At 57.2% G+C, this 19,863-nt stretch overlaps 3 protein-coding genes across 3 annotated transcripts; all 3 read right to left on the reverse strand.

The window, feature by feature from the left end:
* Window positions 1–52: 52 nt before the first annotated feature.
* On the reverse strand, window positions 53–2,410 carry MONBRDRAFT_12699 (uncharacterized protein; the record flags this gene model as incomplete). The annotated part of the gene is made up of 2 exons (XM_001750577.1): window positions 53–193; window positions 704–2,410. The coding sequence occupies 2 exons, from the start codon at window positions 2,408–2,410 to the stop codon at window positions 53–55; spliced, it is 1,848 nt and encodes a 615-aa protein (XP_001750629.1).
* A 1,350-nt stretch (window positions 2,411–3,760) lies between these two features.
* On the reverse strand, window positions 3,761–13,203 carry MONBRDRAFT_39235 (uncharacterized protein; the record flags this gene model as incomplete). The annotated part of the gene is made up of 2 exons (XM_001750578.1): window positions 3,761–4,406; window positions 4,633–13,203. 2 exons carry the CDS (start codon window positions 13,201–13,203, stop codon window positions 3,765–3,767), a joined length of 9,213 nt encoding a protein of 3,070 aa, XP_001750630.1. The 3' UTR covers window positions 3,761–3,764.
* A 127-nt stretch (window positions 13,204–13,330) lies between these two features.
* MONBRDRAFT_30113 (uncharacterized protein) lies at window positions 13,331–18,340 on the reverse strand (the record flags this gene model as incomplete). Its single annotated transcript, XM_001750579.1, has 5 exons — window positions 13,331–15,264; window positions 15,406–16,416; window positions 16,506–16,583; window positions 16,693–17,975; window positions 18,109–18,340. Coding segments are annotated over 5 exons (4,538 nt in total), but the record flags the coding sequence as incomplete, so codon positions are not given.
* Window positions 18,341–19,863: the final 1,523 nt, after the last annotated feature.

Raw genomic sequence — 19,863 nt, forward strand, 5'->3', positions numbered from 1 at the left:
GGCTCCATCCTTCTCTCCCTTAGCCGAGACGAATCACACTTGTCAGTCGTGGTTAAGCTTGCTGCACCTTGCAAAACCATATACCCGAGCCACCAGCTCGCTGGACCAAATCTGAACCAGGTTTAGACTCATTTTGTACCCAAAACGAACCTGAAAATAACTTGCATTCCCTCGACAAAGGCTTGCAAGCCAGCTCAAAGACAAATTGTCAGACTTTTGCCGGCAGCCCGAGAGAAAAAAAATGGCGCGCTGGCGCACACTCCCTCTCAGCTCCTACGACAGGGCAGTACAATACCAACAAAAGTTTGGGCTGGCAATGGCTACGATGGCATTGGACAGGACAGAGGCTATTCAAGTCACAGACTAAATTGACGGGGCAAGAAACAAACAAGATACAAAGGAAAAAAAAAAGTTAAGACAAGAAAAGGGAAACAGATCCTCTGCTTGCTTCCTCCCATGTCAACCCCCTCGGGGCCCGCCCCCTTCATGTAGGGAAGGAGGAAAGGACACACAACGCGCACGGCGCATCGCTTCCATCAATGACCACAAAAAGAAAGAAAAGAAAAACAAGAGAGTGAGAGGACACACTCTCGAGTGGACACAGTCTGTTGGAGGAAACTTAGTTTTGCTCGCTGCCGCTGTCGTTGCTACCGGCGCGCTTCTTGTAGGCAACCTCAAAGGCCTTGAGGCTGGCCTGCTGCACGTCGCCTGAGAGCTGACGAATCTCCTCGGCGTTCTTCTCCTCAGCGTTGAGGGCATCACGCAGCTTGGCAATGTGCTCGCGGATGGACGAAGCGGCCTCGGGCTCAACATCGTCCTTAAAGTCCTCCAGGTTCTTCTCGGTCGTGTGAATCATGCTCTCGGCCGCGTTGACAGCCTCAATGGCATCCTTACGTTCCTTGTCCTGCTCGGCGTGAGTCTCGGCGTCACGGACCATCTGCTCAATCTGATCCTTAGACAGACCACCCGAAGACTGGATCACAATCTGCTGCTCCTTGCCAGTACCCTTGTCCTTGGCGGACACGTTCACAATACCGTTGGCGTCAATGTCGAAGGTAACCTCAATCTGGGGGGTGCCGCGGGGCGCCGGGGGCACACCAACGAGCGAGAAGCGACCGAGCTCCTGGTTGTCCGCAGCCATCTCACGCTCGCCCTGGAGCACCTTAATCTCAACGGTGGTCTGACCATCAGCAGCGGTGGAGAAGACCTGCGACTTCTTGGTGGGAATGGTGGTGTTGCGGCCAATGAGCTTGGTGAAGACGCCACCCAGCGTCTCAATGCCCAGGGAAAGAGGAGTCACGTCAAGGAGGAGCACATCGCTGACTTCGCCAGCCAGGACACCGCCCTGAATGGCGGCACCCATGGCGACGGCCTCGTCGGGGTTGACACCCTTGGACGGGGAACGGCCAAAGATGCTCTCGACAGTCGACTGAACCTTGGGCATACGCGTCATGCCACCAACAAGGATAACCTCACCAATGTCGCTCTTGCTCATCTTGGCATCCGACAGGCACTTTTGGCAGGGCGAAACGGTGCGCTGCACAAGCTCATCCACAATCGACTCAAACTTGGCACGGCTCAGCTTCATGTTCAAGTGCTTGGGACCAGTCTGGTCCACGGTGATGTAGGGAAGGTTAATGTCCGTCTGCATGGAGGAGGAAAGCTCAATTTTGGCCTTCTCGGCAGCCTCGCGGAGGCGCTGCAGAGCCATGTTGTCCTTGCGCAGGTCAATGCCCTGGTCCTTCTTGAACTGCTCAATGAAGAAGTTGACGAGCGTGTTGTCAAAGTCCTCACCACCCAGGAAGGTATCTCCGTTGGTGGCCTTGACCTCAAAGACACCAGACTGAATCTCCAGGATGGACACATCAAAGGTGCCACCACCCAGATCATAGACGACGACGGTCTTGTCCTCCTGCTTGTCCAGACCGTAGGCCAGGGCGGCAGCGGTGGGCTCGTTGATGACGCGAAGCACGTTCAGGCCTGAAATCTCACCGGCGTCGCGGGTGGCCTGGCGCTGGCTGTCGTTGAAGTAGGCAGGCACGGTGATGACGGCGTTCTTGACCGAGCCACCGAGGTACGCCTCGGCCGTTTCCTTCATCTTGGTGAGGACAAAGGCACCAATCTGCGAAGGAGAGTAGTCCTTGCCGCCAGCATGGACCCAGGCATCGCCATTGGGCGCCTTGACAATCTTGTAGCTCGAGGTCTCCATGTCCTTCTGGGTCTCGGGGTCCTCAAAGCGGCGGCCAATAAGACGCTTCGTAGCGCTGAGCGTGTTGGCAGGGTTGGTAACGGCCTGGCGCTTGGCGGGCTGGCCCACCAGGCGCTCACCGTCCTCGGTGAAGGCAACCACCGACGGGGTGGTGCGGGCACCCTCGGAGTTCTCAATCACGCGGGCGTCCTTGCCATCCATGACAGCAACGCAAGAGTTGGTGGTACCCAAGTCAACACCAATAACACGGCCCTGGACACTACGTGTTGTTGTTTTTTTGCACAAAGTGAAGAAAGCGAGCGGGCAGCCAGGCGGGTGAGCGAGGGGTTGAGCGGTCAAGAAGAGTGCAGCCGGCGACTCGTCAAGAAAGGCGAATGACGGTGAGGTAGATGGAAGAGAGGGAGACAGACATGGGTATGAAAGGAGGCATACCTGGCAGCGCGGGTAATGACGTGGGCAAAGTTGTTGGTCTGGTTGGCACGGGTGCCCTGCACCAGCAGGGAGCGAGACGCCTTCAACATGGTTGGAGGTCTTGATGTGAAAGCCAAGAGGGAAGGGAGGGGTCTACTGCGAGGGAGGAGGGGAAAGAAGAAAAATGAGTGGAGAGTTTTAAGACGAAATGACTTGTCTGTGCCCAGGCGTGCCATGAACGACGAACAAGCCAAAAACGCCGACCGAGGACACCACTGCACGCACGCAGGTGCCGCAGAACACCCAACACCAGACGGCCGTGCCCACAAGCCGAGTGGACACAAGAGCAACGCAAGGACTGCCAACCACAAAGCACCACACAAATCGTGCTATCGCGCCCGCTCCCACAGCACAACCGAGTCGACGACCGATGCACGACCGACCGACCGACTGACACGACTAACACGACCGAGATGACCGACCCACGAGGCCAAGGCCTGTCAGGCACAACCAACTTACATCCAGTGACCAGAAGCACAAATGCATTTCTCTCTCTCTCTCTCTCTCGCTCTCTCTCTCGCTGTGGCTCGTTCAGTGGGCTGCACACTCTTACGAGAGTAAACGTGGTGTGCAATGGTGAAGCAAGTGTAGCGGGACTCACACTTGGTACGCTCGACGCGCAACTCACATGCAAGAGCGCGTCCTCAACGCAGAAAGGGCACTACTGTCGATGTGAACATTAAGCTTCTGCAACGTGTTGCGAGGGGGACACGTGTACAGCCGAGAGGTGTGTAAAGTGTGATTTACGATACACTATCGGGCTGTTGCTAGAAGGTTGAGGGAGAACGAAGAAAGAGGTGGAAGGCAGTAGAAGAAGTGTTGCAATACTTTGGCAAGGGAGAAAGCTGACATGGAGTGTTTCAGTTGACGAATGCAGTGAGTATGTCAAAGGATATGCTATGTCAATTCAAAACAAGAGAGGTGGAGTTTACAATCACATGTCAAGGTGCTTTTAGAACACACACAGGCACAGGCACAACATCCTGTGCGGTAGGTAGTTGATCACTTATGGCTCAGGCCCTCGGTCCCATACATACACCGAGGTGGGTCGCGGTGACCTCAGAGAACACCGGACGAGAGAGGCCTAATCATCGTTCAAGGTGAGGCAGACACCCTGCAGTACCCAGTGACTGAGGTGCTCGGCGGTCGCCAGATCAGCCTCAAACACCAGGCCCACGCCCATGGCATTGCGACGATCCGACGTCGTGTACACGGGCGTGCGATACGTGTTCTGCAGCTTCAACTTGTGCGCCTCAATCGGAATCACCCGCAGAATCGGCAACGGCTGCAACAGCTGCTTGGGTGCCTGCGGCACCAAGTGCCCGGCCTTGACATCCCACGCTGCCCCCTCGAGATACAAGCCCGTCACGAAGCAGCCGCTGGGTGGCCGCGCCTGTACCTCGCGCGGATCCACAAACTCCGTCACCGCGGTATACAGCGTTGAGCGGTCCAGGGCCCATCCATTCTGTCGGCACGTCGTTTGTACCAACGCCGTTAGATAGGACTCGGGAATGTGCAGGCCAGACAGCCACATGACAGTGGGTTCGCCCTTCTCCACCCAGCTCTTGTACTGCAGGTAGCGACGCTCAAAATGCAGCATCCAGTTGGTCAAATTCTTCTTCGTATCCGGAGCCAAGCGACGCCACATGCCCGGTAGCTGGCCGTTGAACAACGCCGACGCCAGCTCATCCAACGCGCTCGACATGCCCACTTCGCCCACCAGCGCCTACAAAAAAGATACAAAAAAAGAGAGAGAGGAGAGAGGGTGAGTGAGTGAGAGAGTGAGAGAATAGAGGAAAACCCAATCAGGTGAACCTGACTCTCTCATGGCACAACCATAAAGTAGCCAAAGGAAGACGACGCCCCTGCCTCTTCCCTGCCCCTGAACACCGCACCGCCCACTCCCTTCGCCCTAGGATCAATCACAACGATAAGCGGCCCCCAAAACGTACCCGCTGAAGGCTGCTCAGAGAGCTGTTCATCTTGGCGACCAGGGCGTTCCAGCGCTCCAGCTCCTGCAGCAGCACCACGCTGGTGGGCGGCAAGACTTTGTTGCCATCCTCATCCACAGGCGCCGCCGAGGTGATGTCTGCGCGGATGCGCTCCAAATCAAAGGCGGGCTCAATCTTGGCCTTGATGCTCGACGCCACATTCCCAATGTACGCCTCGCGCGACACACCACCGCCCACACTGGCCGTCTGAGGCTGCAACTCGACCAACAAATGCCACATGTTGCGCGCCTGGCTAGTAAAGTACCCAATCTCTGCGTTGGCGTGCAGGCCAAACACCGAGGGCCCGTTGGCCAGCGGCAGCTGCTCAATGTAGTCGAGGTACGCCTGCCGCGACCCGCCCGTCGGGATCGTGTAGTCCACAGAGCTGTCCTGATAAAAGTGGAACGGTTGGAACGTGTCAAAGATAAAGTCGCCCATAAACTCGTCCATGTACGTGCGCAGCACGCGCCGATCAAAGCTGTCAATGGCGCGCCCACCATACATCACCTCACCCACCAGGTACTTGAGTGAGCCCCACGGCAGCTTCTCGTCCCGGTTCGCATGTGCCTTGGAGAGATACGTTTGCACAATCTGCAAGCACACACGGAAATCGTTCTCGTTAAAGTCATACGGAACGTTCCACCCAATCTTGCCGTACTTGCGGCGCTCCTGCACCACGGCATGAAAGAAGCCCAACGCAAAGACCAGGGGTGGATAGGCTGGGTGTGCACACGTTTCGGGCTCGAGCTCCGCCTCCGCAATCTTGGTCATGGTGGCGCGCAGGTTGAGCTTGAGCCCGTTGGGCGGCTCCGATACCACCTTGAGCGACCGCTGCAGGATGCCGATGGGAAACTTGTCGGTGGGCGCCGTGGTCAGCCACAATCGGTACTCGGGATGCGGGTTGTCGATGCGCTCGAGTGCCTTCTCCAAATCCCGCAACCACTTGACCAGCAGGTGACAGTTTTGCAACATGAGCCACTGCCCGCGCTGCGCCGCCGTCTCCAGCATTTCCAGCGCCACCGGGCCCTGGCCCTGGCCCATGGAGAGGAATTTGAGGCGGTTGCCCCCAAAACCCGTCTTCTCGGCCAGTTTCACCAGGTCGCCGGCCGGGTCAGAGCCGGGGCTCAAGATGAAAACAATCGGCGAGTTGGGGCTAGACGACTCGTGCACGTTCTCAAACCGCACCACCGGTGGCTGCACAAAGCGCTCGCCAATCTCCGTCGTCACAAAGTCCGTCACGGCACGGTAAATGCGATCCACGCGGAAACAGCGCAGCAAACACAATCGCTGGAACGCGGTCGTGCGCTCCGAATAGCCCATGGGCAGATCGCCCTGCTCTGGCGCCTCACCCTGGAACCAATCGCGCCACACGGCCTCCTTGCTCGCCACGTCATCGGGTAGATTTTGGAAAACCTCGGCCACCTCGCTCAGGCGCATCACATCCTGCCAGCTGGCCTCGGGCAGCCAGCCGTACGGGTTGGGCCGTGCTACCTTTTCCAGGCTAATGTTGCCCTTGACGAAAAAGTCCAGCTCGGCTTGCACCATCTGCCCTTCTGACTCGAGCAGCTTGGTCGCCATTTGGAACGAAAAGAGCAGCTTGTGCTTCTCGAACAAACCCGTGGTGGCGTAGTTGTACACGTTCAGTGTCAGCGCGTCGATAATGTTCGCCAAACGCTTCTGCAAAATCGTGTGAGGCAAGCTCTTGCGCAAGCTCAGCTCAAAGACCTCCAGATATGAGCTCAGCGAGTACTGGTACATGTAGCTGATGGCCGACATGTCCGACAGCACGAAAAAGAGCACGGCGCCGCGCTTGGCAGCCGGACGATAGCCGTCGCGAATAATGTCGATTTCCTTGGCCGTCGACTCGCCCAGCGCCAGCTTCTCCTGGACCTCGGCGGCCTTCAACTTAGTATTCTCCAAAGTCTGAATGAGCTCGACGTTGTCCAGCATGTTGCCCGTGGACGAGGCCAGTTCACGCAGCAGCGTGTCCTCCAGGTCCTTGAGCAGCGTCTTGTTCTGTGACGTCTCCTGGATCAGCTGCGCGCGCTGCTCCTCCAGTTCCGGTCGCTCGTGGCGCACAATCTCGCTCAACAGTTGGTCTTCCAGACCCTTGAGCGTTACCGTGTAGTTGATAATCTTGGTCTTGCCAAACACCGACGGGGGGTACTTGGGATTGGCAATCTTCGTGTTGAGGTAGAGCCGGAAGTTGGGATCGTAATCTACCTCTTTGTCCCCGAGCACCACGTAACGCCGTTGACCCGAGCCCAAAATGTTCTTCTCCAGCACGTTGTCAATGACCGGATCAATGTACTCGTCCACATCCCGGAACAAAAAGGGCGTGCCGTACTTGATGGCCAGCTCGAGCTTCTTCAAAAAGTCTGGGTCGTTGAAGGTGCAGACCTTGAGTCCGTGCTTTTCTTCCCGGGTGCGGATCCAGTTGAGCGCTTGCTGCTGGGGATCGATGCACAGCGGGAAGCTTGAAGCCTGCGTGGTCAAGATGCCGTTCTGCACCGAGAGCTCATCCGGCGGCAAGCCCTCCGAGCCCCACTGCGCAATCTCAACATCGTTGGTCAGCAAGTCCTGCAGGCTAAACGGGTTGCTCACAGGCACCTCGTGGCGTTGCAGGTCCACCAACCAGTCATCGTGCACCATACGACGTCGGAACTCAAAGTTGAATGCGCACGAGTAGGACAAAAAGGCCGCGCCCAGTAGACAGTCACCCAATAGGCGCACGCGTTGCGCACGCAACTCCTCCAGCTCGTGTGCCCAGCGCGTCTTCTCCGAGCTCAGGCCATTGATCAGCTTGTCGGCGGCAACAAGGCGGCGCTGCATGATCTCGGCCTCTGATGCCAGCTGCGATTTCTCCAGCAGGGCTGCTTCATGACGCTGCGATAGTTCCTTCAGCTGACGCTCAATTTCGTCGCACTCCTTGACGATGCGGTCCAGCTCTCGCTTGGCAATCATAAAGTTTTTCTCCAGCTGCGCCACCTTTTCACGTTTGGGCTTGATCTCGCGCGCGACCGCGCAGTAGCCCATGACGGCCGTCACGAACTTGAGCAGGCCCGCGCCAGCCGTCGACACGTCCCGCATCTTCTCCAAGGAGATGTTGGCCTTTTTCAGTGAGGCGTTGATGGTGGTCACCTGCTTCTGCTTGATGGCGTCCACATCCATGTTCATGAGCGAGCTCAGGAATTGCGGATCAGCCATCATGCCCTTGGCCGCCTTCCAAGAGATGTCCTTGCCATCCTTCATCACAACGATGCACTCACAGACCGTCTGCACGGCCGGGGGCGGCTTGGCAAAGGAGCGAATCTCCGTCACATCGTTCTTGTCCAGGTCCTTGAGAGCCATCTTGGCCTCTTCAAGCGCGGGCAGGGCCACCTCCAGAGCCTCGACGGCGTCCTTCTTCTCCACCTCAATGGTACGGCTCTGTTCGGCAATCTCAACCTTCTTGGCCTCGGCCAGTTGCTTCTTGGCGTTGGCTTCGGTGGACGCGGCGGTGATCTCGTCCAGTAGCTTGGCGCAGGCCTCGGTACTGGCCTTCAGCGTGATTTTCTGCTCGGCCAACTTGGCGTTCATCACCTCAAGGTCTTTGCCTGCCTCGACGAGCTTGGACATGCCGCCGTCCAGGCGATCGCACTGAGCCTGGACAAACTGGTCGCGGCGCTCCAGCAGATCCAGATAACTGCTGATGAAGTCGAGGTAATTTTTGGGTGTCACATAGTTGCTGCGGCGCAGTGTCGCCTCAAACTCTTGGCTATAGCCTGAAATGCTTTCGTGCACGTGCACGACGTGTTGCACAATGTGATCGCGCTTGTCTTCCGGGATCATGGCAGCCCGCGCGTGAGCATCGCTGCCCGTGCCCAGGAAGACAGAGGCCACCGCGAGCAGGGCTTGCTGTGGCCAAGGCAAGAACCAATCAATGACGGTGCTATTGACCAGGCCAGGAAAGTTACGGCAGCGTGTGCGTAGCTTCTCACCGACGGGAGACATGGCCAGCACCACATGCAGGTTGTCTGCACAGCGGTTGACAAAAAAGTTCCAGCACGTCTCGCGGTTAGGCACGAGGCCCGCCTTTTGGACCTCGGGCCGCACTGAGCCAATGATGGCCTCCTTCTCGTCATCCGCATAGAGGGCGGGCACCATGCCGGACGTCAGGATGTTGTTGATGAGCTCCAAAAACCCTTCTTCGGCGACGTGGGCGTCGGTGAAGAGGAAAGTTGTGGGCTGCTTCTCCACGCCCACCATGTTGAAGAGCGTCTTCAGGTCCTCTCGCAGCTCCTCCTCGCCGTACCCACGGCTCAGCGTAATCTCAAAGAGGCTGTACCCGGCCACAAAAGTGGCCAGGCGGGTCAGGCTCTGGCGACCCGAACCTCCCACGCCCACGAGGAGCGCGTGTGCGCGGCTCATGCGAATGATGCGGTGGATGCGCAGCAGATGCTCCAGGGCATCCTCGAACAGCACGAGGTTCATGCGCGAGTGCTTCTCGTTGTACTCCTCCAGCATGCCATCAAACACGCGCTTCACGGGCTCGTAGCCCGGCAGCTCGCTGTACACGCGAGGCGCATCTGGCGTCAAGACCTGCAGCATGTCGCCATACAACAGAGGCTCGGCCAAGGCCGTGTCTGCCACGGCTGGGAAGCTGCCGCGCAACAACTTCTCGATCAAACCTTGAGCATGTTTCTTATCTTCGTGGTTGATCAAGCGATCATGGAAGACGCGCAGCGCCTCGTTGCGCCACAGGCGCACCAGCGAGCCCGCAGTCTCAAAGTGCTCGGGCGTGCTCAGGCAGAGGCCATGGTACACACGACTCAGATCACGCAGATTGAAGACGTAGTGGAACTTGGACGGCGTCGGCGGCATCGAGGCTACAATCTGATCATAGAGGTCCATGGTAGCATCAGTAAGCGTCGGGGCCAGGCTGCGCACTTCTTCGGAGAAGGAGCCCAGGTGACCGGCCAGGATGCTGGCGTAGATTGTCTTGAGCGACTCCTGCGAGGGGAAGGTCACGTTAAACACGGAAAACAGGGACACAAAGCGCGGATCAACGCTGTTGCGGCCACCTCCGGGCTTGCCCATTGCTGCAAGGTAGCCCAGATCACGCAAAAACTTCCAGGTCAGGTCTTTGCCGCGATCGTACAGGCCGCCGCGCTCCAATAAAAGCTTCAAGAGCGCGATGGGCTGCTGGGTGCCGTAGGTATCGACCTGCGGCATGTTCATGTCGTCAATGAACACCATCAAGCGCTTGCCCGGCGTCGGACCGTAAATGTCCTTGGTACGCTTCTCCACGTTGGCCTCAAGGTTGCGTTGTACGTCCAGTGAGGTCGTGCGGCTGCTAAAGTTCATGTTCAAGACGAGATTGTGCTCTGGGTCGAGCGAATTGAGGAAGGCTGTGGTGGTGGCCGTCTTGGAGGTACCGGCCTCACCCACCAGCAGCACCGGCCGCTCAATCGTCGTTTGCAGGCGCAGCAGCCAGGACGTACGAACCGTGTCCACCGTAGGCACGAGAATTTCGTGGAAGGGCCGGGTGACATCGTGCTCGTATGAGGGTACAACTGCCTCCCACGGGACCCAGCGTCGCGCTGCAAGATCAAAAAAGTACTCGTAGAGCGTGGCCTTGTCGCCCGGTAGTGACCCGGGACCTGCGGCGCCGCTCACGCTCATGCCGCTCAGGCGCTTGACAAACTTGTCAAAGATGGGGCGGTCGCTCTCAATCAGAGTAGCACCCAGGCTCCAGATGATGCTGCTCTGAAACACGGCCTCGAGGACTTCCGTCTCCATCTCGCCCGTGGCGGGAAGTTGCGCCGTCAATAGATTGCAGAGCTGGGCCACCATGTTCAGGTTGGTCTGAGGAATGATGCAGCGGAGGCGGGCGACGGCCTGCTCCTCATCGAGGCCATCCAGGATGCGGTCAATGCTGGCCGGGATGTACTTGTCAAAGAGGAGATGCAACTGGCCGCGCTCCGTAGCCTCGGCACGAGCATTCACCCAGCGCTGCCAGTATGGACGATAACCCAGGTTCTTCGGGTCCACGTAGACCATACCGCACCGAGAGATGGTGGCAGGCGAGGCGTATTGCAGGTCGGCAACCTCAACCAGCAGAGCGCAGTGGGCCGCTAGGCGGATGCGCTCGCCGTTGGGCAGCGTGAGGACTTTGTTGTCGTCCATGACGCTGTTCATGTTTTCGACCCACAGGGCGTCGACGTCGCCATCAAAGACAACGTAGCGCCGCTCGTTCTTGTCTGTCGGCTTGCAGATGTCACGGAAAATCTTGGAGAGGAGACCATCTGTCCAGTCGCGGGTGACGGGGTCCAGGACACCGTACAATTCGCTGATGTTGATGGCCTTGGCGTTGAGCGTGTAGAGCTTGGTGGTGAGCCCCAGCAGGGATTGCGCTTGGGCCAGGGCATTGATGACCACAGACTTGCCGCCACCCGTGTTTCCGACCACCATGCTCGTGTGGCGAGTGAGCATGGTCTCGTACAATTGCACCACCTTGTCCACTTGGACGTCATCAAGGATGTAGCGGTTATCAAGCAGCACCTTCTCGACGGCATCGTTGAAGTCGGGGTAGCGCACGCGAGGGCAGTCCAGACCCGGAAAGAGATCGGCAATCAGGCCCTTGAAGAGAGGCACATCCTCGAAAACAAACTTGGGCAGGTTCATGTCGCGCAGGGCGCGCATGAGCACGACGTCTTCGCTCAGGTTAGGGCTGCCGCGCTTGAGCTGCCCGGCCATAACCAACACGGCTTTGAGGGCGCGCAGACCAAAATCGTAGTGATACTGCTTGGAGAGCTGGCCCTTGGCCAGCTTGTACAGCACCGTCATCTTCTTGGCCAGGGTCGAGGCCATAAGGAAACCCTCACTGAAAAGCATGATTTCGCAAATTTGGAGAAGATCCGGTACAATGACGACGACCGGCCGGAAAAGCGCCTTGACCGACTCGGGCAGCTCGGTACGACCGGCATAGCCTGGGTTCATGGTAATGAAGATACCCACGCGGCTATCCAAGCCAATCTCGGTGCCTTCAAAAAGGAAGCGGTTGAGCTTCATCATGAGTGCACTGCGGATGGTTTGGAGCTGGGTGGAGATGACCGAGAGCACAGACACGTCAATGCGGTTAAACTCGTCAAAGCAGCCCCAAGCACCGCACTGGGCCAGGCCACTGAAGATCTTGCCGACGGCCTTGAAGTCCATGCCCTCGCCGCAGTTGGTGACAACGCAGAGCAGACCCATGGCCTTGGCCAAGTCCTTGACCGTCTCCGTCTTGCCGGTACCGGCGGGACCAGCGGGCGCACCACCCAAGAACATGGACAGCGCCTGTGTCAGGGTGAGGTAGATGCGATCTGTCAGAGGGGTGATGACAAGGCGGCCATTGAGACCCATGTACTCGTAGCCGTAATCAAAGCTACCGGTGCACTGGCGGATAACGAGATCATCGGCGTCGCGCTCCCAATAGAAGCGGAGCTGTGACTCCCACTCAAACTCGCGAATGTCGAGGATACTGTCCCGCACGAAGCGGTCCACGATGTCGCGGGCATGAACATCGATGATCAGCATGGTGTTGAATTTCTTGCGCTCGTTCTGGCTCAGGTCCGATCGGACCTTGACGACCATGTCGTCAATTTGACTGTTGAGGGCCCGACTGTACGTTTTCATGGCCTTTTTGTCGCCCTCGGCGACACGGCGGAAGACGTCCTCAACCTCCCAGGTCCACCAGACCTGAGAACCAGCAAGGCCGACCATGCCCTGGTAGCGGAGGATCCAGTCGGTTCGGCTCAGCCCGTCACTGCCGTACTGGAAAACAGCTTCTTTGGTGATGAGGCGGTTGGTGGCGCGGCTCTCGGCCAGCACCTCGGTCATCCACTCCTCAACCCGTCCGTCACAGACAACCGGATTCTTGAAGGCCATCTCCTCGCCCTCTGCGGAGATCATGCCGCTTGCCACGTTGGCTGCGTTGCCTGTGCCAAAACGCAGAGCGGAAATGTTGTCGAACATCTTGATCATGTGCTCCTGCACGCAGGTGCTTTCGTGTGAGCCCAAGATGGAGAGCAGCTCGTCATCCGAGATGAAGAAGAAGCGCGGGAAAGCATTCCGCTTGGCATCGAGGTAATCGTTCAGGCCCTTTTGACAGGCATCCAGGTCGGCCTGGAGACCCGTAAGAATCTGGAGGCGGTTTTCAGAGACGCACGTGTCAACAACGTTGCGGCGCTGCTTGGCGTCAAGCATAATCTTGCGAAAGGCTTTGTCAATGGCGTCAAACTTCTTGGCCTCGTTGGGCAGTTGCTGGCGAATGTCACCGGCGGTAAAGATGCCCTCGAGATACATCCACTTGCGCTGGACTAGCACCCACACGTCAATGACCTCGCCCACGAGTGAAAGCTTCTTCTCCCAGGACGTGACCTGCTCGCGAAAGGGGCCCACAAAGCGCGATGCGGCCATGGACTGCAGGTTCATGGCACCATCATCCAAGGCCAGCGTAATGTCGTCGGTGGCGCCGAGAACGACGCCACGCTCCTGTTCACCCTGCATGTAGCGGATAATGTCAAACTCCATGGTGCGCCACGTGTCCTTGACCTCGTTGAGGCCCTTCTCAATGCTGAGTTCCTTGGCCGCGGCTGTGATAATCTCGTCAATGGTTTCTGAGAAGCGATGCAACTCCATCTCAAAAAGCTTGCCCAGCGTGAAAGTGGTGGGGTTCATATCAAAGGTGATTTTGGTGGCCTCCATGAGGCGCTTCCAGTGCCGGGGTCGGAGTGCATCTGACTTGAGGTCTGTGAGCAGCGCTAGGGACCCCTTAAAGTCGCGCAGCTTCTCGGACAGAGTGCGCCAAAGGCTCGTGCTCCGCACCTCCTCCGACATGCGCTTCATACGCAAGATAAACTCATCTGTACCGGCAACCAAGACCTCGACGTTGAGGTCCGACCACAGTGTGGAGGACCAATCCGCGCGCTTGTCGCGCTGGGCCTGGTACACGGCGAAAATAACTTCCAGACGCTCCATGGTCGTTTGCAGTGCGTTGAGCTCTGGATAAGCCTGAATGTCCATGCCAAAAAGCTGTTGTGCGTCCGTAAGCTCAGCGCGGGTCTCGGCCGCCGCAGCCAGCTTTTCGTGAAAGTCGTGCAGGCGCTTGAGGCCCTCGTCCATGTCAGATCCGGAAGCTACTGGACCTGCAGCATCAAACTCCTCAACCAATGCCAGGGTGGACTTGTGAAAGGCCACAACCTCCTTTGCGGTGAGGCGGCTAAACTTGTGCTTGACCGAGACCAAGTCATCATCCACCTCGCGCGCTTCGCGATTGACACGCTCCCAAGCCGCGGTCACTGTTGCCACGATGCCTAGTCGCTCCTCGTCCACGTCAATGGCTGGGTACATGCGCAGCGTGCGGCAGCGCTCATGTAGATCCTCAAGGGCAAGCTGTATGTCCAGGCCACTGTCCTTGACCTCGGCAATCGCACGCAGGATCGACTTGAGCTTGTCCAATGAATCGGGCTCCAGCTTGAGGAGATTGGTCCACTGTTCAATACGCTCCTGTAGGCCGCTGGCCAGCTGCCAGACGGAATCGAGGAGAGCTTGGCCCAGGTTGTTGATCCAGGCATCGGCACCTTGAACTACAATGTCCTTGAGATGGTCAAGCTCCAGCTGAACGAAGAGCACACTGTGCTGGCTGGGCATGGTTCGCACCTCGTCAGCTACAGTCAGATAGGCGCGCAGCTTTTCGTCAAACTCCATGCAAGAGGGCTGGTGACTTGCAAACTTGTCGGCAGCACCCGCTTTATCAATCTTCCACATCGGACGGAAGCGCTTCCACTCGGAAAGGTAGTTGCCGACGAGCGCAAACATGCGGCGCACTGTCTGATCCAACTCCTCGAGTAGATTGAGCACGCGGCTGTCTTGGCAAACGTCGTCGTAGAACGAAAAGGGGGTGGGCTCGCCATCTGGTCCGACGACAGGGGGCGCAGGTAGGCAGGTACCTCGCTGCCAGCGAATAAAAGCTTTGCACGTGTCAAGCATGTTGCGAAAGAAGCGTGAGAAGACCTGATAGAGCTCACTGGCTGAAGGAGCCAACGCAATTTCGGGAACCGACAACTGCACGTCCACGCTGCAGAAGATTTCAGGGTGCGTTCGCATGGCGTCCAGGCTGGCCTCGTAGTTGAGACGAACCATGTCCGTCAATGCCTCATAGAATTCGGATTCCCAGTGCTCGTAGTAGAGGACCAGGTTGGCCGCGCTCTCCTCACCCAGGCTCACAGCAATCTTGGACAGGAGGGGACCAACCGCTTGATAGCGCGCCACAAGCCCCTCCTCAATTTCAGCACGGTACGACTCGGCGGTCGCAGCAAATTCCATGACCTCGGGCACTTCCTCGTGCTCAAACGTCGGCAGAGTGCTGGCTGCCTCCAGCCGGGCATCGGCGACATTGACCGTGCCGGGAACTGGCGAGGAGGAGGCAGCAACAGCCGCTGCTGCGTTGGTCATGCTCCGCTGGTCCGCGGCAACCCGCGCGCGCTCATCCATGATGACGCTGTACGGAGCAAAAAGCTTGGCGTTGCGAATGTGCTCCACGTTGTATTGGATATCGGTTGCGATTTTCTATCATCATTTGGATAATATGTGAAAAAAAAAGGGGGGGGGGGGGTAAGCAAGAAGGAATGAGATTGTGGCATGAGCTTGAAAGGTCAGATGGCCACGCGGGATAGAATGGAACAGGAACACAATGCCAATGATTCACACCTGAATGGGATTCCAGACCGTCTCAAAGCGATCCATGGCGTCTTCGCAGCGACTCGCAAAGTCGGCCACGCCAAGCGAGGTCCAGTTGATGCGGGTCAGACCCGGGTAAATGCAGATTGTCAACTGCTTCAAATGCAGCGCCAGCAGGCGCTCGCTGGCCGCATCCAGGCTGCTGAGGACGCCATGAAGGCGGTCAATGACCAGTTGCAGTTGATGCTGAAGTTGATGGTGTTTCTCATCTTGAAGAGTCAGATTGACGAGCTTCTCTGGCACTTGCAGCTCAAGAATGTCCAGGTACTTGGACTCGGCCATCAAGATGCGCAATTCGGGCAGGTAGTTGACTTTGAGGCGGGTATGACGATTGAACAGGGCGCTGGGATCTGGGATGACGTCGACGTTAGCGGCGAGCGCGGCTGCTCGGCTGCTGGCAGCACGCGCAGTGGAGGCGCTGGCCAGGGGCCCATTGCTGCCGGGCCCTGCAGTGAGCGTGAGAACGTTTTCTGCTAGCATGCGCGGCAAGCGCTCTTCAGCTCCGAGCGACCACTCTTTGTGGAGCGTGCGCTCGTAGCCATGAATATCGCGAGCAACCTCCAGGTATTGCGCGCTGACCAGACGACCAGCCTCGGATTCCAGCAAGCTGGGACGCTCCTGGAACTTGATGATGGCCGACTTGATGCGCTCAAAGAGACTGCGCGCCCACTTGACCGAGCCCGCGACGGGCGGCATGTTGACGGCATGGGGCGGATCGGCCTTTTGCTCATAAAAGATGCGCTTGACCTCAGCCACTTCTTGCGCAAACTTTGCGAGAACATCCTCGTACTTGAGCTCAAGCTGGCGATTGATGGTCTCACGCGAGCGAATGTGCTGAAAGTTTTGCAGCATCTCAAAAGCCCCCTGTGCACTGCGCAGCGAGCGGAAGGACTCGTCGATAAACTGTACAGCCTGAGTTTCAATCTGAGCCACTTGTTCGTAGAAAGCGTCCATGCTTGCACCCCACTCGGTCGCATTATTCTGGGCAAGGCAAGGGAGATGAGGTGAGAAAAACAAAGACAGATTGCCCAAGCCTTGAGCAGCTCGTTGGAAGCGCGGAGATGTCTGACCTCGTCAAAAGGCTCAAACGGCAGTTCTGACACAAAGTTGACGAGTTTTTGCACACGCTTGACTACGTCTTGAATGACCTGAAAATCCGCGATGCATGAGGACAAGCGCCCAGCAGAGATTGGAGTACGACGAGCCCATTGATCACGCACGGCAGACCACGGTGCGAGTTATGCTACGAAGACGAACCTGCGGATTACCCGTCACCTTCTTGAGCTCGTTGCCAAAGATGTTCAAGAATTCCTGTGTGATACCAGCCACCTGACGGAGGTCGTTGAGCACTCTAATCAGGTAGGTTGTACGACGGAAGAGACGCTGGCGATCAAACTCCCAACGCGCATCACGCCCGTTCTGCTCGATGGTTTCGCGTGTGGCCAGGTAACTGGATTCCCAACCCTGCAACAGCGCCACAGCCTGTTCACAGAGCTCGATGGCAGTTGCCAGCTCCTTTTTGAGGACGGTGCGTGGGACAACGCTGCGCTTGACGCGTTGGCAGAGCAGCCAAGCGATGCGTTCCATCAGTGCTACCATGCGCTCATCCGTGTTGAAGTGGCGGGAGATGACCCAGACCATGCGGAGCGCATTCATCAGCGCTGGCAGATGCTCGGTCACTTGCGGCAGGCTTGGACATTGCGCGAGGTGGCGAAAGTGCCGCTCCAAGGTCGTTAAGAAGCGAACATTGTCCTTGGCCTCAGCCCGCTGCTTGTTCAGGTGGGACACGCTGAAGTTGTACTGCTCCAGCTCGGGAGCGTTGAGCTGCTTGAGCGTCTTGAGGGTATCCGAAACCTCAGCCACCTGCAATTGCTCGGTTAATGCAGTCAGGGAGGTACTACGCGAGACCCAGTAGTCAAGCTCAGCTTGGGGTCCGGGACCATCGCGATCCATGTGATTCACATCCTCGAGCAGGCGATCCACGGCCTGGGTCCAGATGACGAGCTGGGCCGACAGGGCTGCTACAGCCTCGGGGTCGGGTCCGCTGGCACGGCGACACTGTGCGATGAGCTTGCGCACGGTGGGGGGCACATCAATGCGCACATGGCTTTCCAAATGCTGGACCGTGCGTTGCACGTGGTCTCGAAACTTGGTCATGCCAGCCAGAAAGTCGTCACCCATGGCATGGGAGAGCTCCAGTACATTGCCCGGTTGTCGGAGGGTTTGTAGTTGGGGATCGTTGGCATTGGCCAAACTCTCTGTCTTCTGCTGTGCCATCGTCAGGAGGGGAACGTAGAGAAGGCTGACCATTTTCTCGAGGCTTTTCAGAGAGCTCCCTTGCAGGCTGCCATACTCAATGCATTGTGAGAGGATGTCGTGTGCGGCTTCGGGCGACAGGTCGTCTTCCAAGGGCCGGGCCTTGTGTTTTAAAAAGTAGACCGTGGGAAAGGCAGCAGCCGACGCTGGGAGCGCGCCCACAGTGATGGTGATGACCGTTTGTTCGTGGGGACTGGTCACCCCGTTATTCGCACTCTCATCTTCTAAAACGTCAATGAGTTGGGGTGAATCAGGATGGAACGGGACGAAAAGGTGCAGGGGAGGGGGGCGCAAGATGATGGAGAAGGGATCGAAGGAGTGAGAGGGAGAATAGTCTACGGCTTGAGAGGCTCTTACCAACAGCAGCGGCGTCAACCAGCTTGATCTGTTTGCAGAAGGATAGCAACCCAGTTTTGGGGGCCTCAAGCCAGGCAATGACATCGTCAAAATCCTGTGCAGCTACGTCTGACTGATCCAGCAGCTCGGGCAGCTGATTGATGCCCAGCTTGAAGATGGTTGTCAGCCGATCAAGGAGCCAACGAATGCGCGCGTCATTGAGCACCTCTGCCTGATCGGCCGGCTCCGCCATGGTGACGGCTACCGGTGTGGGTTGACTCGGTGACACCAGAGGTGGGGGGTCACGGTCGGTATACTGTGCACCTCAGAAATAGAATGGGAGCGTCAATCAAAAATTCACGAGTGATGTGAACATGGATCGCGCCAGCGCAGGTGCCGGTCTGCTAGAGCGCCGAACAGACGCTAAGAATTTAGTGCACAATCCGAGGCAAAATAATGTTGAGCCTCAGCGGTCACCTACATGCAAGAGCCACAGCAAGATGAGCTCGACCGCGAGCAAGCCGATGCTCAATGATGAGAGCGACGGCTGGCTGACGAGTGAACCGCTACCCTGACCACCAACATCCCACAGAGACACGCGCGCCCGCGACAAAAGACCAGGACACGCTCCATCAAACAACCCATGCTACTGCAGACCCTACCCAGGCCAGCCAAGCAAGCAAGCGCACCGAGATTTCAAGCAGGCGCGCGGAAGGGCGCGGCAAAACGGGAACAACCGATGACGACCTCGTGAGAGAGAGGGGAAGCGTTGAGCTCGGAAATGCTCGCCGTCGCACCGGTCGTCGGTTGTCAACCGGATCATGAAGAAACACGTCAAATGTATGTGTTGTACATTTTGATTTGATATCTTCACTGATTTCGCTCTTGTGAGTGTGCTGCGTTTGGCTGACAACTGTGTGGATTTTCGGGTAATTTTGCCATAGTTTTACAATAATTTTTTCGACTTTGAGGTTCAGCGCGGCGTACGTTTGGCTGCCCTCGACTTCTGGACTTCCATCGCCAGTTTGCTGGCGATGAATGACAACACCCGTGTGTTTGCTTGCACCTGTGAGCTCACTCCACTTGCCCCCTCGTTGTTGCTGATCCTTTTCTCTCTTTGCTTATCATGTAAATCAGAACTCAGGAACTTTGTTCCTCGGAAAGTGTCAAGGAGGGCTCGTGAAGAGAAACAACACGAAAGATGTCAGCAAGAAAGTTCAAAGAGCCAGATGTGACACACGCTTTTGGTTCGTTGTGTCATGGCGGACTCAACGCGTTTGCTTTTTTTTAAAGCATGCACTTTCCTGGGTTTGGGTTGAGATCGGCAGCCAGAAATGATTGTGACGGATGGCACTGTGTTGCTTTGCAACGTAGTTGTGCTTTTACTTGCATCGCTTCTTGCTGGTGAGTATGTCTCGTTGTCTTGTCATGCGATAATCAGTCGTGCTGTGCTGGATAACACGTCAACTCATTGCCATTGCTTAGAGCTGCCGGCTGTCTGCGGGGACGAATTGGTCATCAAAGTCTGGGATGGAAGCTTTGAGGATGCAGGTACTCGATGTTTGCTCGACCGTGCGGTTCAATTGTTGTCTCGTTTGTCCTTCAACTCATTGCTCTCACTTGACGTTAGACTCATGGCCCAGCGGCGAGAGCGACGTCTTCCTGATTTTCACGTTCGGCGGAACCGACTATCTCACGTCCACCATCGATGACGACAACAGTCAGTCTCAGTGTTTGCACATCCCTGTCAATTTCCTGCTGTCGCTTTTAATTGCC

The sequence above is a fragment of the Monosiga brevicollis genome, genomic scaffold (genome assembly GCF_000002865.3).
Source record: "Monosiga brevicollis MX1 MONBRscaffold_43 genomic scaffold, whole genome shotgun sequence".
Classification (NCBI taxonomy): domain Eukaryota; class Choanoflagellata; order Craspedida; family Salpingoecidae; genus Monosiga; species Monosiga brevicollis.